This window comes from Symphodus melops, assembly GCF_947650265.1.
Source record: "Symphodus melops genome assembly, chromosome: 15".
Classification (NCBI taxonomy): Eukaryota; Metazoa; Chordata; class Actinopteri; order Labriformes; family Labridae; genus Symphodus; species Symphodus melops.
In genome coordinates, this window is record NC_136705.1 from 7,857,553 (window position 1) to 7,874,664 (window position 17,112).

At 43.8% G+C, this 17,112-nt stretch overlaps 1 protein-coding gene across 2 annotated transcripts in view; it reads right to left on the reverse strand.

Annotated features, from left to right (window-relative positions):
- gbf1 (golgi brefeldin A resistant guanine nucleotide exchange factor 1) overlaps window positions 1-17,112 on the reverse strand; it is a 73,165-nt gene that overhangs the window by 28,873 nt on the left and 27,180 nt on the right. For both annotated transcript variants that reach the window (XM_079362984.1, XM_079362983.1), the window contains exons 4-7: window positions 7,953-8,084; window positions 1,459-1,577; window positions 691-799; window positions 292-352 (exon numbers count right to left, since the gene is read on the reverse strand). In XM_079362984.1, the coding sequence (XP_079219110.1) occupies window positions 292-352; window positions 691-799; window positions 1,459-1,577; window positions 7,953-8,084 (421 nt within the window). The remainder of the gene's footprint in view (window positions 1-291; window positions 353-690; window positions 800-1,458; window positions 1,578-7,952; window positions 8,085-17,112) is intronic.

Genomic DNA, 17,112 nt, shown 5'->3' on the forward strand with positions numbered 1-17,112 from the left:
TCGCTAAATGTTTGACTTGAATAAAGTCTTCTTTAACAGTACATGTTAACATGTAATGATACATTGCTGGGGACTTTGGATATTGCCCAACTCGGAGTGTCTAATTGATACTCAGAGAGAATATACATCTTTGCCTTGTGTATCCTCTTTACTGTATATGCAGTGCACAGTGGACAAACTACTTGGCTAGCGTTAAGGCTAGCATATAACAAAAGTATGTTTTGGTTCGAAACGGGACCTTAAAAAGCAGAAATGCTGCCAATTCCATCTGCCACTGGGTCATTGATTTACCTGGAGAACAGTAGCTGCACCATGTCGACCAGTGTATGTTCAGCAGATTTCCTGAGGAGCTCTGCAAGCACAGAAGAGTTAGAGAAGTTCAGTCAGCGTGAGAGGCAACATGACAAAGAGACAATGTGAAGTAAAGTCCGAATGACTTCAAGCTGAGAGAGAAACACGACACATAAAAAGTGAGAACAAGGCCACATTTATCAACATCTAATCCAAAGCTTCTTTCAATGACTCAGTAGGTTGGGAAACTAAATCCTGGGATGAATGACGTTGTCTGATTCTGAACAATTTCAACAGGATGATGTGTGATAAATCAATAGTCTTTTCTTCTGGTACGTCAGGTGATAATCACAATCTTGTCAGGTCATAGGTGTTTGATGAGTGATGGGTGCGACTTACCACTCAGGCGCATCTCGAAGCAGATCCTGAAGCAGGACTGCATGATCTCGCACACAGATTCGTTGGTCAGATGGGCTCCGACGGGCGTCAGCAGTAGAGTCCTCAGGACCTGAACGCGGCACAAAAAGACCGTTTTGAAATGCCGATCTGAGTCAATCCAGCAATTAAAGCTAAACACTGCAGTCTGTTGATTGGTCCCGTACGACAGCGGCATTAAAAGACAAACACAACCCCCGCCGTGTTTAAATACCCAGTCGGTTGTTTTTTTTTTCGGCTGTATTTCTCCTCACGGCACACAGCCTTCTCTGAAACAAAGCTTGGTTGCGTTTTTGTAACAAAGAGTCAAAGAACAGTCTCAGTCAGAGGTGTTAATTGTCCTAATATCAAGCATCCATAGCACAAAATACTAGGAAGTTATTTCTCTAATCCTTTTGTTTTTTTTTTTTGTTTTCTTTTTTATCCCCGTGGGGGAATTCGAAGGCACAGAGAAGCTCCGAGCGGTCGACCGTGACTATCGACATCCAACTCCAACGCCGCCTAACAAACACGGTTGGCTGTTGAAACGCAAAGAGGATCAGACTTTACCGCACCAAACTAAATAAATCAAGACTTCTCAATGAGCTTCACAAAGGACTGAGTTATCAGGATTTGCTCCACTGCACTGAATGGACTTGAAATAGGGATTGAGACGGCATGGACGCGTTTGCTTCCTCCAACAGGAAGAAGCCAGAAAAACCTTTAGTGAGTACAAGCGCAAACATTTTGTACCTGTAGAATCTTCATAAGGACGACTTCATCGCTGGCGGGGTCTGTTCCCACAAATCGAGCATGTGTGACTGCATCTGCCATGTTCTCGATGGCCTCTGCTGCCGCTTCATGGTTAGCATCTGCAAACAGACGAGAGAGACGGTGAGAGTTTTCAATGAGAGAGGAAAGTGAGGAGAAGCATTGTTACCAAAGGAGGGACGAGTCTTTGAGTTTAGACTCTTTATGCAGATCACAGACAGCTCAACATAACCATAGAATACATTCACCGGCCAATTACATCAACTATCAGCTCAACAATCCTACATTAGAGCTCGGCCAGGAGTTTGGTTTGATAAGGGTTCCGGATTTTGGGGTTGCTGTCAAAGAGGTCTAAATTCTAATTCATGGATATGTACAGTATATTGTTTCAGGTCATGTGGTCTTGTTGGACTTCACTACATTGAATGTGCATTATTTTGATTGAAAGATAATGTTGCCGTCGTTACAGACATTTTCTTCTGCCACTGACTGAAATGATCTCTTGAAGAAACAGCAAGAATTTTTTTAATTTTTTTTTTTTATTATCTTCGAGTCATTGAAAAGGTCGACTTTTAGAACATTAAAAACTTCCATTTTTTAGTTCATATTTCTGCCGGACTTTAAAATCCTCATGATGTCGAAAACAACAAACACCTCATCTGCATGCATAACCTTTCTGGGGGTTACACCGAGACGTTTTATGTCGTTGGGGTGATGAGCGTTGGCAAACTCAGCAACCAATAACACATCTCCAACAGCTTCACACTAAACACCACTAGATAAATCTAGTACAGCCTGTCCACATTGTCCTTCCAACCCTGGGATCTAATGACCAGATGTGGCCTTTTGTTGGAGGTAGGCTGGGACAAATTGGCTGTCAGAGCAACAGGAGCCTGTGTTTTTGAAACCCGAGCGGCTGGCCAGCTATCTGCCCGGAGCCAGCCTGTTTTCCTTTCCCATCGCCCTCAGGAGCAGCAATTCATTAACTAATAAGCACGGGGGTGGGGAGTGGGGGGCATGAGGATTTGTGAGGAGGTGGGCGGCTCAGGGTTTAAAGTGACACTGCACCTTGCTTGGGGAGCATCATCATTACTATTAGAGAATAAATAAATTGTAAAGGACTCAACTTTAATAAATAAACTACCGCCGGCTAATGTTAGCGACAGGTCAGTTGTTGGAGGCTGTTAGGCCTGCAGTGCAGAGAGCTTAGCTGTAAGAAGTTAATGGCTGAGATCAGGTTTACGTGTTGGAGAAGCAATTTCCACAGAGCAATGCTAACATCCCTCCAGAGGGCGAGGGGCAGCAACAAGCGTGCAAGTTGTGCTGAAAAACATCCAACATCCAGACACAGAAACTGGAGCCACAGGGGGATCCAAGAGAATGTCAGAAGTGATATAAAACACTAATCCTTCTCTTGGCACACAGTCTGTACAGGCCGTGTCCAGAGGAGGGGGTGGAGGGGGCATTGTTAAAATATCGCTGAGGAAAAGAGAGGCTCAGTGAAGTGTGTGTTTGTGTGAGTTGCTGTGTGCCTCAGGGTATGTGGGCAAAAGTCAATGGGGGGTTGAACCAGCTGCCACATAAAGCAGTTAAAGTGATATCAAAGTCTGGTCACAGAAATCAAAGAGTGTCGTGAGAGAGCGCGAGCAGAGAGCGCAGAGTGGCTGCTTCTTAACACAAAAAAAAGCTCTCCAGCTACATGCCGCATAAGGGCCAATACATCTTTAGAAACTAAACAAAGAGGGACTGCTGCCCTTTTTTTTTTTTTTTTTTTTTCCACGGTCACAGAAGAAAATGAGTTTGTTCACCTGTTCGTTTTCTGAATGGCACAAGATCACCTTTCAGTTAGGCTGCTGCCGCTCCCAGCATTAGCAACATGATGGAGTTAATGCATGGAATACATGAAGTGCTCGGACTGTGTTTGGGTGTTCTATCTATGACAAAAAAAGTACTTCATTTTCATCTAATGAGTATAGAAATAAAAAAGAACAATCAGAGATAAAAACACACTGACCGACAGACAAACGGTGATTTGAGCTTCAAACTAATAAATCAATGATTTGGAGAGGAAACTAATCAAATTAATCAGACCCTGTTTCTCTTATATTTTCTCAGTAATATTTTCTCTTCATTTCCAAAGTTTTATGCTGTGAATGTCTTTGTTTCTTTTAGGTTTATTATTTATAGTTTATAACCTGTTTTCCTCTGAGGTGCATGATGTGTCATTTAAAAAAAAAAAAAGAGCCCACAGCTGTCATACCTGCTTTCTGATGGCTCCTCTTTAAAATGACTCAGCAGTTTTATCAGTCCATTATCAAAAACTAAAATACTACCTGAAGCAGGTTGTGATTAGTTTCTGTTTCAACCACTAATGACTTCATTTCTTTGGGATTTTTTTATTTATTTTTTGCCGTTTCTCTTTTCTTTGTTCCCCTTCATGTTAAATCATTTCTCATGCTGTGCGCTTCTTTCTTTTCCTGTAACAGTGATTTTATTGAAGAATAACAATGTATGGAACCCTTAAATCATGGCAGGCTACAGCTGTACACTAAGCTTCTATACTCTGGCAGTGGCTGCAGGTTAAGCCTCAGCTGAGCCGCGCTCTGAGCCCTGCTGGGGGCTCGTGACCACATGGCTGCGAGCAGCACGGCGAGGGGCTTTGCTGACTGTGCTGGACAGGAGGAGAAGAGGCAGAAGGAAGATAGAACGGGGGAGGAGAGATGAGCATGGGGGAAAAAAGACAGGAGAGAGAAGGGTTTGGGCCTAGTTTACGGCTCCCTCCATGCCAGTCGACCTCAGGCCACAGATTGAGAGGAATTATCTCGCACTAGATAAAAAACGAGTGCAATGAGCGGGTGTGAGGGCGGAGATGATTTCCTTTTGCTTTCTCTTGGACCTTTGTCATGCAAAAGGATTTGTTTAATAATGGGCGATGGATGGGGACATGTTTTAGGGTTAGGGGGGAAAATGTTTGGTGTTCATCACTGTAGTGGAGGATGAGATTTAACACTAACAGGAGAGGCGTCTGACTGTGAAGTTAGAGAAAGGATCACAGTGTAATGTGTTCTGTGTCTACCTAAACATCAACACACACATTCATTTAGCAATACATTACGTCCACACAGACAGTCTCTTACTAAACTAAACTGATTTTATTTTTTTAAAGGTACCTTATCGTGTAAAAAAAAAAACTGAAACATTTCGGTAGAAATTTGAATTCATGAATCCAAAAGAGATGAGGAGTTGAGTAAGATCCTAATGGCCACAAAAGGCAGACTCTGTATTTCTTGCAAACCAGTAGATGGCAGTACTCAACAACAGCAGCACTGAAGAGCTCTCTGTCTTTTTCAGTGTTCTACATCCAAACTTCACCTGATGATTCTGACTCACATGGACTAAGTACACTACTCACAATAAGTTAGGGATATTGTGAGGTCCTCAGTGGGTCTCATACAGTGATTTTTGGGATAGGGAGGCAACTGTATTAGGGTGATCGACACACCTCATTTTGTTGTTTTCCATGTAATGGTCTCACTGTGTACAGTGCACCGTAGATACTGGAGCCAATACCAAAATATACAAAAAGACAAGCGTTTTCCATGTGGCATCAATGTCAACATGCTGGGGGTATAAAAAGCTGGTATTCCCAGATCATCATTCAAGCAGCCAACCTTGTTTTATTTTATTTACCGTACCTTTTTTTATCTACATTGCACCGTGGGGAGGGGGGAAGGAACCTTGAACCTTGAAAGACAGAACGTCACTTAACGGATGAACAGTGCCACCTGGCCATAGCCTGGGACCCCTCCAGGTCAGTAGCAGGCAGTCAGGTGTTGCTCGTGAACTTGGTGTGTCTCAAAGTGTCATCAGCAAACTTGCAGCGAGACACAGAACTACTGGCAGTGTTTATGACAGACCGAGGAGGGAAGCTCCCACATGTGATGGACCACAATGATGACCAGTAGCTGAGTACCTCTGCACTCAGACACCGTTATGCTACTGCCACAGCTGCAGGCCTGTTTATGAGAAGTGAGGGGTACCAGGGTTTCCACACAAACCATTCACAACCGACTCCACCGCTTTGGCTTGAATGCCAGACGACCGTTGCAGGTGACTCCACTGACACCGCCATGACCGTTTGCAGTGGGCACAAGACCATGTGACCCGAACAATGCAGCAGTGGTCTACCGTCCTGTCCAATGAGGACTGTTGGGTCACCTCGCACAGAAATGATGGTCGTCAGCGTTGCTGGAGAAGGCAAGGTGAGCGATACGCCAAAGTCAACATGGTCTCCAGGGTTCGCTTTGGTGGAGGAGGTGAAACAGTCTGGGCAGCCATCACCAGTCAGGGCAGATTTGGTGATTGTTGATGGCTCAGTTACTGCACGTTCTTACCTCAAGAGACATCATAGAACCCACTATCATCCCCAAATTCCACCAGCACACCCCTAACTTTCTGTTCCTTGGTTGATAACACTCCATCACATCATGCCAAAACTGCCACATCTCGACTTCAGGAAGTCGGAGTGCCTCACATGGTATAACCATCAATGTCCCCTGACCTGAAGCCCATAGAGCACGTCCACCCATAGGACCAGCAATGGATGCGTGGCTTAGTAAAACCAGAGAAGGAGATATTGTGAAAGCGGCAAACTGAGATAAAGGAGGGTTTACACAGCTGCCCAACTTTTATTCATCTTTACAGCCAGTGCAGAGTGAGATCAACTGAGCGGCATCACCTCAGTGCTGCTTCCCTTCGAGGAGTGACGATGAGATGCTAGTTGTGTTGAGACGGCGTCAGGGTTGGGGTGGGTGGGAGGGAGGGTGGGAGGGGGGGTAGGATTAAGGGAGCTGGTGCTGGGTCTAGGGTGACAGATGGAGGCTCTGGGAGTCAGGGGCCGATTTAGTTGGTGATCGTTGAAGAGAAAGAGTTTGTGCTCGTGTGTGTTGTCTCTTATCAGATATATTCTCGAGAACTTCAGTACCGGTCTGAAAGTGTTGACCACAGTGGGGAACAAGAACTCAAACACGGTATGTTTCAATAGTGGGCTACAATGTTCCTGTCGTTGCTCAGCAATGACTGCAGCTGTTTTGACAGTAACTACTCCTGCTATTTACACCAAACATCTGGTGACTTAACAAAACTGGCAGACACACTGTCATGGTTCCATGATGAGACTGGTGAAGAGAGGCAGTCATGTCCATACGTCGACACAAGTCAGCTTCTGCATCTCTTATCAGAGTGCTGCACTGGCTCAAAGGAAGCATCCCGTTATGCTATCTGAAGAGAGTGAGCCCATTTTAAACAAATACAGACCTGTGATCAGTATCTGGATCAAATATGTGGACATTACACATGGCCACCAGTCCGGGACTCATTTTTATATTACCTAACACAGCATTTGTCACCCAGATTTCCTCTGTACTATTTTGATCTCGGTGTAAGGACAGAAGACGAAAAACGACTTCAGATATCTGATGGCTGAAATTCAGAACCCTTGTTGAAAGCCTGTCACATGACTGTATTTGAACACATCACCCTGTGTCCTGAGTCTATCATGATGAAGCTGCTGAGTGGGCTCTCATATTTCTTTCTCGGCAGAAAAAAAAAAGGGGCTTTTGTACTTTTGATTGGCTGATCAGATGTCAATTACATTTGACTTCAGCCTCTTTTACACCTGCACTGAAAATGTCCTGACATTTAACAACCGGGATAGGTCGTGTGAAAGCAGCTTAACTCTCGAAAACAATTTCATCCTGAATGTCTCCTGCCAGTCCTCCAAGTCAAACGCTTGAGTTACGCTTTAACACAGAAAGTGATGGTCAGGAAAAATCATGTTGACATCATGTCACTGGTGAGAAACCTGAGAGTTCTTCACGAGTAGTAAAGATGTGGCTTCACACTCTTCTGTTTGTCAGAATGCTTTTATTCCACTGTGGCTCAGTTGGTAGAGTCGGTCGTAGCTCAACCGGAAAGGTTGGGGGTTCAAATTCCCAGCTCCTGCATCCACATGTCGATGTGTCCTGTTGCCAGATGCTTGACCCCAAAGTGCTCCCGTCGTATGAACGGGATTATTGGGCTAATACTGACGACCACTTCACATAGCATCAGTGTGAATGGGTAGGTGTCGCTGTGGGATAAAATGCTTTGAATAATCAAAAGACTAGAATAGAACAATACGAGCTCAAGTCCATTCACTATCTAATACCGTGAATAAATGCAGGTACACTTGGCGGTGACAAGGCACCACTGTGTGGTAGTGCTGATAAAACCCTTTAGTTTTCTTCTTTTCTTCCTTTACCTCTTTTTTCTTTAACTGATGACAGATGACTGACATACCAAGTGAACCAATAAAACAAAGAACAAGCTCCTGAATCTTAGTCTTGTTTATACGTTCTTTTATGTATACGTTCATGGTCAATTCAAATATTACAAAGTAGGAAAAAATTATTATAAAACATGTGAAGATTTCTCACCTATAAGGCCATAGGAGAGGAACTTGTTGACGGAGGTAAGGGCGAGGCCTGTGATTGGTCCAGTTGTGTCTTCAGAGCGCACCACCTCTAGGAAGGGCCGCAGGAAAATATTGGGTTCAACATCTGATAATTCTGTGGAGGAAACAAAAAAAGACAAACAGCAGTCAGCATAGTGAACGCTCTCAGTCGAAGGTAACTTCAGAGCCATCACTTCATTAGATCTCTAACTTTGTACCAACCGTTCATCGAAAAGTTATTCAAGACAAGGCACCAAATATCCCTTCTTTTCAGGTTGACTCCTAAAACTTTAAAAAGTTTACACCACGTGGGCTTCCCTCTGTAAAGATGATGACCTCAGTGGTCAACAGGGCTTTGTGGAGTTTAATGTACTCTCCCTGCACTGAGTCTGTGGAAGCAGCACTGTTGCCCTGAGGGGGCCGATCACTGCGGAAATAACGTCACAGGACGCAGAGAGAGAGAGAGAGAGGGAGGAGAAATAAAGAAGGGAACTATGAAGGCCGATGAGAAGGGAAGAGGGAGAGAACATCTACAAGACACTGGAAGAAATAGTTTAACTGTTAAAGGAAACGACCGCTCAGTGACTAGTTTGACTTTAGTTCATTTCAAGCGATGAGACAAAAATCAAATTGCAATACCATTTTTTGAACCAGAGGAGGGCACTGCTTGCGTTTGGCTTTCCTTGTTTGATATGGCTATCTGCAGAGCGCAGGTGTACAGACACGGTTGACGTGAACGAAGATCTGCGATGGCGAACGCACTGTCTTGATTGAAAGCGGGGCTGTAGAAGTGCAAGAGACCTCACAAAGAGCTAAACCAGGGAGGGAGCAGCACGGCTACGTTGCCAACTTCTAGACACGCAAAACACATTCATAGATTATTCCTGGCAGCAGATCTGAACCCCCACCCACCCAAAGAAGTGCATTAGCCGCAGAGCTTAGTATGTGCAGGGGTGTTTCATGGATCTGGGCTAATGTGAGATGCTAACTTTAGAACCCATGCTTAAGGTGTAACTTCCACAATCATTCGTGAAAACTTATGTTGGGTGACACTAAGTCGCTTCAAGAGAAAATTCAGTCATTTGAAACTTTAAATGTTGCATTATTAAACATTTTTAAATTCTAATTTATATATTTGTATTTTTTCATTTAAGTCCTGCTGTCTTGTTTCCTTTGTTAAACGTTTGCATCAAAACACCAACACGAATTGCCTGTATGTGTAAATTTACTTATTAATATTGATAATAAGAAGAAGAAAACCTGATTCTGATTCTAACATGCCGTCAAATATGTACTATTTGTTTGGTTTAAAAATCCTTATTTTTCAATCAAGTCTTAAAAACATTTCCTTTTTTGTAAGACATTCTCAGTGTTACATTTAAAAAAAAGAAAAAAAGAATGATTGTTTTATTACTAACTGTACAACCTCAAATGTAAAACCTATTGTTTTTACTTATGATGAGAAAGAAACAACAAGTTGTCTCTTTGAGAGAGAATTCAAATCTTTCCGAAATTGACTTTAATGTTATTTCTTTATAGAATCCAAAAAGTTGGAGAAGATCTTGATCTTATTACTGTGATGGATGCCGTATCAGGAGGGGAGTCAATCTTTTCATCCACAATGAGTCATGATCAATTACTGACTAAAACATTGCAAAGATAAAAAAGGTTCGGCCTTTTTAAATTTAAAGAGGTGAATTGGGTGTGATTGAGTATGAATCCTGTCTCTTTACTGCCAGGTCGTCTCTCTTAAGATGATATTGTTTAAACTCGATCCAGCAGACTGCACGATATCTTCTCGTGTGCTGCCTGGAAGACCTTCTGTCAGGCGGGGGGGAAAAAAAAACGCCCTCGAAGGCAAAATGCCGTGACATTATCATGGAGTGTTTTCCTCTTGAATATTTGGAAACATGGAGTCCATACCTGCTTTTCTCACACTCTACTGTAGTTTCAACACTTGTAAGAATTCAGCTTGACTAACTGTGGACGCTGCTCTTGTTCAGAAAAACAAAGAGCTGTTTGTTGTTGTTGTTCTTCTTCTTCTTCCTCAATAGCCCCTCTTTTTCTGGAGAATTCAGAGGACGGGTCAAGGAGGGGGGGGGGCAAAAATACAAAACAGGTAAAAAAAACAACAGAGAAAATTAGTGGAGTCACGCAGGCCGTTGTGAACTGTTGTGCCAGAGGAATGCCTGCCACAGCAATACTGTGAGGATTATGGCTTTCTTAAGAGCAGCTCCACTCCAGACGAGAAAAAACAACTTGGACATCAAAAGCGCCGGGGAGAGCGTCCAACCAATTTCCCAAGTGCACATGTGACCGCCTTGCATTAGCGTGTGATATTCAATACCCCTGCGGCTTGTTTGGATATCAAATATGAAATAATTTGGAAATTTACACAGTCCCTTTATCAGCCGCCAGGTCACTTCTGGGCCTCGCTTCCAAAAGCAAATCATGCTCGCTTCTTTTCGGGATATTTTTTCATCTGGTGTTTTATTTTAGTTATTGTAAAAATCTGAAAGCCAAGCAGCTTTGGCTCGATGGTTGAAGGGTAACAGTGTGTAAATGTAACTACAACTAACGAAAAAAAAATAAAAAAATCCCAGTGAAAGATAAAACAAACACAACTCAAGCAAAGTCTAAAAAAAGAAAAAAAAAAAGGAGTTAATTTTAAAGAGACAGATAGCTCTGTTGGTTTGATCCATCTATCAGCTGCTAGAAAACTTTTTAAAGAGGGTTTTTGTGTCCCATTACTTTACAGTGTAGTAAAGGGGGGGAAGAAAGGTGCTCAAATGAATCTGTCAATAGACTCTGATGAAGACTTCATCAGACGCGATCACCCTGTAAGTGCTGTGGCTGCGTTCCCAAAGACCACAGATTGGAAAACTCAATTGTGTAGTATTGATCCGACTGGCCATCGGTGAACACAGGGCCGACTGGAGCGGTCTGTCAGTGGCCACCGCCAATCTTCTCCTATAAAGTCTAAATACAGGCTCTGTACTTCAACTCAATCTCCGGGGCTTGTGGAGAAGAGTGAAATAAATAACGACGGCTACAGCTGTGGTGAGGCAATCATTCTATAACCAGGTTAACCTCTGGCTGACATTGACCAAAATAAAAAAGAAAACGCGGGATTAAAGCAGCTCAACCAGGCGTGCATGTTGCCGTCTGAGGGCTGGGTTTGCTGGGTACAAGTCCTGATTCGAGAATGCGTACAAGTCCAAGTCGAGTTCAGCTTAATTGGTAAAAAAAAAAAGAGGTTTGTGAAATGAGCCCATTACGATTCACCGTGAACCTAATCCTATCCTTTCTTTACCATGCAGGAGGCTCCATGTTTCTGTTTGGAGCTGGAGTGAGAGTATCCAGCCATGTGTGGATTACCTCTCCAAATGACCCCAGCGAAGAGAGAGAGGGAAGGCAGGGGTGAACCTTTGCCCCCCAGGAGAGCACCAAGGGATGAGGCCGGCTCGCCGCAAAATAGAAGCCATCTTTAACACATGCACATGTATTGGCAGTGGAGCAGAAAAGGCTTAGAACTCAGGGAGCAACAGCAGGAGACAAATGGGAGCAGCAGATTCACCTTATTGTCAGAAAAAACATCTGCACAGAGAATATCGAGAAATAAAACCTAAACAATAAATATATATCCAACCAAAGCATCTCTATAGAAAAAAAAAAACAGAAAATATTCTATGTGAAGGCTCGAAGGATCTCTCCAAAGCTCTCTAAACAGAGCCAGGAGTAACACAAACAGGGCGCTCTTTCACCAAATCACAGCCTCAAAGAGATGATCAACAGAAGCAACGCTTCGAGTGCTTTCAAGTGCTGGTACAGGAAAACAAAGAAAGATTGACATTCTTAGCGTGCTGGAATTACTCTTACAAAAAAGCAAAATGTAACAAAAAGAGAACGCTGGCTATCGTCCAAATGGATCAAAAGTGTTGAGGAATGCACGTGATTGGTCACATTTAGGGTTAGAGATCCTCTCTGCACGTGTGTGAGCTCTGAAAAACACAAATCAGACAGTCTGATAAATCTGATCTTTCTACCCTTACTGTCCGTCTCATGGGGAGCTCATGTTTAGATACTGGTGACAACAGCTTACACACACACACACGCACGCACGCACGCACGCACGCACGCACGCACGCACGCACGCACGTACGCACGCACAGTCCTCGTGCGAGCGGCCCGGGTCCTTCCGACCCTGTCCACTATCCTCCTCTACAATAAAGACTTTAAAACGGCGAAAATAAATCTTTAAAAATATATATATATCGCAAAATGTTTTGCTCTCTTTTGTTTCGTCTTCGACTTGCGCGTCGTCCTTTAACACCATGTCTTGCATTAAGAGTCCCGCCCTCCTCTCCTTTTCCTCCCGTCCAGCAGTGAAAGTCTCTCACTACGGAGTGAAAGTGTGAACGACCTTTCCAGGGGAATTGAAGAGGGCAAAAACGGCTTAAGTCCGACTCAAAAAGGACCTTCTGCCGCTTGTATTCTCAGGTCATGTTCATGAACGCTGCTGTTAGTTATTTTATAACACAATTCCATTTGATTTCCCCCATATGGATCCATGTTTGGTAAAGCTGCCTGAAGATGAGTTACCTTACATGAAGTCTCTGTTAGCTTCAATGCTACTTTAATCACAACTAAAATGTAACATGCAGTTACTTTTGAATGAGATGGAAATATGAGAATCAAACGACATTGTGATGAGCCTTTTTTTTTTTTTTCTCTTTTAATCATTTCAGTGATTTATGCAGGATAAAAGATGACAAAGAAAAAGGATTCACTTCTGGTTTTATGAATAGCTGAAATACAAAACTAGCCACAAGCTGTCACATTCATCTGAGAAGTCATAACAGGAAAAACCTGCGTGCACACACACACACACCTGACCAGCAGTGTGTTGTGATAATGGGTGAAAACAGAATGACAGCTTTTATAAGGTGCGACAGAGTGCGGGGAGGCTTGAGGGGAGGGCTGTATCCCCCCCCACTTTGACCGACGCAGCGGCCCAAAACCAAACACTGATGGTTATTGATCTGGACCTCTTCAGCTGCTAAAATTAAGAGTCATGGTCCTTGGCTTGACGCTTTAACAAGACGAGCAAGGCTAAATGAAATCCAGAGAGAACAATGCTGCTTCGTCCGCCCGACAAACTCCTGCACGACAGTATTCTGAGACATCTTTCGGGAGAAGTTTGATGAATGTCAGCTCTCCTTAGCCCCCCCCCCCCACACACACATACACCTTTGTTTCATTCATTCTTCTCTCCTGCTCTCCATCCCCGTGTTCTCCTGAACAAAATTGACACTTGTGAAAGGGGGGCAATTAGGATGGAACAGTGCTATGGAGCTCCATATGGTCATTTCATTGAGCCACAGAGGTATTTTATAGATGCCTGGAACAATGCCTCGGCAGAACCTAAACAGGCAATTTGAAAGCCCCCGGAGAAATTAAAAGTTTTCAAAAATGCTTGGGAGGACGGCTGTAATGGCTGCTGCCAGAGAGCATTTCCTGAAGGGGTACATGGAATATAGTTTGCATTTGTATTTACGAGAACACTCAAATCGACATGTTTCAGGAAACGGAGAACCAACGGACTTACACGTTTTGTATAAGCTCCTGCAGCATAATCCATCGTCGAGTCAATCAAATGTGTCTTCACGTGGACGGAGGAGTGTCGAGCTTTTCAACCAATGACAGACGCCTTGGGAGGTACAGCTCGAGTCCAAGCTGCTAATCCTCATTTAATGATATCGATGATTACAGCCGGGGTCTGGTTAAAGATCTGATATTGTGTTTTCTTTCAAAAGTCGGCTTTTATCATTCGAGGAGCCTTTCAAAACAAAACCGTCTGTCTGATCTCAAGACGATGATCAGTGCTTGTATTTCACTTTGGCTTGATCATTGGATTCATTTCATGTTTTGTTTAGGAGGAGAAGCCGTCTCAGAGCTTCCTCTTTAAGAAGACGGAGCAGCAGCAGTGATTTCAACAAGCGCTAAAACCGCTCGTATCAGCCTCGAACTGATTCGCACGTCAGATTTAGAATTGATTTCAAGATGTCACCGGCCACCTGTCCGCACGCCGTGATTTATCTCCGGACAATGTTGGAATCTTTCTCCCCCGTGAGCAGCAGCAGCAGCAGCAGCAGCAGCAGCAGCAGCAGCAGCAGCAGCAGCAGCAGCAGCAGCAGCAGCAGCAGCAGCAGCAGCAGCAGCAGCAGCAGCAGCAGCAGCAGCAGCAGCAGCAGCAGCAGCAGCAGCAGCAGCAGCAGCACAGGCAGGGCTCTGATCGCTCAGCAGTGATTCGCTGATTTAACCTTTAATGAATGAGACTTAACTTAATTCATGTTGTGTCATGGTTGATTCATTCAAACAGACTATCACAGATACGTGAAGGGGGGGTGGGGGTGGGGGGGTCTTCATGTCACACATCATTCTAACTAGTTGTTTTCTCTTTCAAAGATATGCATTAGAAGACGAATCTAAATTGCTCTGCTTGTTTCCTCGTATGTTGAAAAAAAAGGGAAGATGTGCGTTGCAGGATTGGAGTGACAGTCAAAGGTGCTCTGTGATTGGGTAATGCATTAAAGTGTCTGACAGAGGGAAAGCGATGACACTTAAGTCTTTCTCTTTTCATCTCTACGGAGAGTTGTGAAAGAAGTATCAAATTCAAATCTCTTCAGCTGAATTGTGTTTCAACGCTGAGCCGGTAAAAAAAAATAATAATAAATAAATAAAGGAGGTGATTTTAAACAGCATGACTTCATTACTGAACCTTGCCTTGGCTGGAGCCTGTCGGCCTCTGCAGGACTTTGCACCTGTTATCCTGTACATAAAATGTATTTTCTATGCTGCATAGCTTGCACAGAGGCCGCATTATTCCGGCGGGGAGCTGGCCCAGCCCCAACGTCCACTTAATGTGTTTCACAGCCTGCTGTCCCTTTTGTGATGGATGGACATACTTCACGCTTAGTGTGCTTATAAATAACGGATGTTTTATCGTGCTGAGTTTACCCACACAAACACTTCTCTGTTCATTTGTGTCGGTGTGGAGAATCATTTGCGTCTCTGTCAGCTCAGAGAAGTAGTGTGTCAGGACTTGAAGGCGGCTGAATAAAATATTTAAAGAAACGTATTTGGATGGAACTGAAGCTGGCAAACTTTACCTGTACACATTTTCCTGCCTTGTGCTTGAATGCTGCCATCTAATCCAAACTATCCCGTTTCATTTTTTAAGCAGAAGTGTTTGCTTGTAGTGTCCCGCTGCGGTTGCCCTTCAGACGAGGGAGGCTCGGCATTATCACCTCTATTTCCAGAAAAACAAACATCGGCGAGCAAGACGCACAATTTCCATCACATCCTTTAACCACGTACCCTTGCCAATGTCAGTGCGTGTCTTGGTGAAGATGTTGGGCGGGGAAAAGAAGAAAGTGTGTGTGTGTGTGTGTGTGTGTGTGTGTGTGGGGGGGGGGGGGGGGGGATGAGGAAAGGATCAGGAAAGAGGGAGGTGGGGAGAGGGAGTACAGTTGGTGTAATGAGGTTTGGAGGGCTGGAGGTTGGGTGGAGTGAAGGGTTAAGCTTGCAGATGGCATCCATTCGCCCGGATAAACCAGCACACATGCTCTGGCTCGGACTGGATTTTACACCCCTCTTATGAGTACCGCCATCTCTGCGTGCAAGCTGTGAATGAGGGATGGAGGGACGGGGAAGAAGGTTGAGATAGAAAAAGAAAAAAGGTGTAGTAGAATGTCGAACAAATACAAATACAAAGAGCATAGAGAGGAAAAGGGACATTGGTCGATCAACTGTGGACGTGCACTTCATCAAAAGTCCTGGTGACCTCAGATTCAGATCACACTATTTTTTTGGGTAGCAAAAGTTTGCAGTATGAATGTGAAGGCTATTTACATAAAGTTTCCTTCTTCTCTCCCGCAGAGGTGGGTAAATCTGCAGCGGTCACCATGATAAGTGGGGACTTTTATTTTGAAGGATCGGTCAGAAATAGAAGGTGTTAATCATTTAACGAGCTTTAATGGAGCCACAATTACAGAGACGTTCAATAACACTGCGAAAAGTCACGGCGTCTTTTAACCACCTTCGACTGAAGTCAGGTGAGTCCTCAGTTAATAGACATGCTCAGGCAGCGCTGGTGTAATGGAGATGTGAATCTATTCCAGCACATAGCCTGTTCCAGCCCCAGAGAGACGGAAAGAGACGCACTGCGGGCGAGCACACGTTCATGTTGTTTGCTGAAATTTGGAGATTACTTTGCTGTGCCTCAATTCACAGTCACTGCAAACATTAATACCTGCTCTTAGAGTAGCAACAATGTTAATTTTATATTTAACATTGATATCAGGGTCTGAGTTTCAGTTTCAGAATTGCAAAAAAAAAAAAAAGAAAAAAAAAAGAAGGCATTCCTCCAACAAGCCTGGCCCTCATAACGCAGGAAAACCCCGCACCCATTTGGAATGATGTCGGCTCTGCATCCTGCACTAACAGATTATTTGGATTTGCGATGCGTCAATAACGAGGCTCGACCGAGTACCAATCACAACGGAGCAGCAAGAGTTCACGTGTAGTAGTAATGAGTTGAAGTCGTTTGTGAACGAACCCTCAAAGAAGTGACAGAAGGCCACATTTCATAAAAACATGATCTTCTTTGGGTCACATAGAATCCTTCTGAGGTGACCGACCTCTGACTGGCTGAAGGTCGTTAGCGCTGGTTAAGAGATCAATTTAATTACAAAGGCTCACTTCATATAATTAACATTGAGATGATAAAATAATACAACATGTCGTTCTAATAAAACGCCTCAAACTGATGAGAATAAAGCCATTCAAATGTCAGTTTGGGTTCAATCCAGCGACCCTTGTAAACTCAATGATTCATCGTGTATACTGTACGCACTGTTTGAGCACAAGTCTCAAAAAAGGTCCCAAATTTAAAATAAAAGCACACTAGGTGTGAATGTGTGAGTCGTTGGTATTATTCTGAAATCACAGAGACATCAGCATTCACTTCAGTGAGTTTCTTTGCTCACAGGAAGAATGAGCTTCACAAAGAGAAAAAAATCCTCACTATTTGAACACGTTTGGTGTGTGAGGAGAGAAGTGGGGAGTTAGTGTCCTTATTT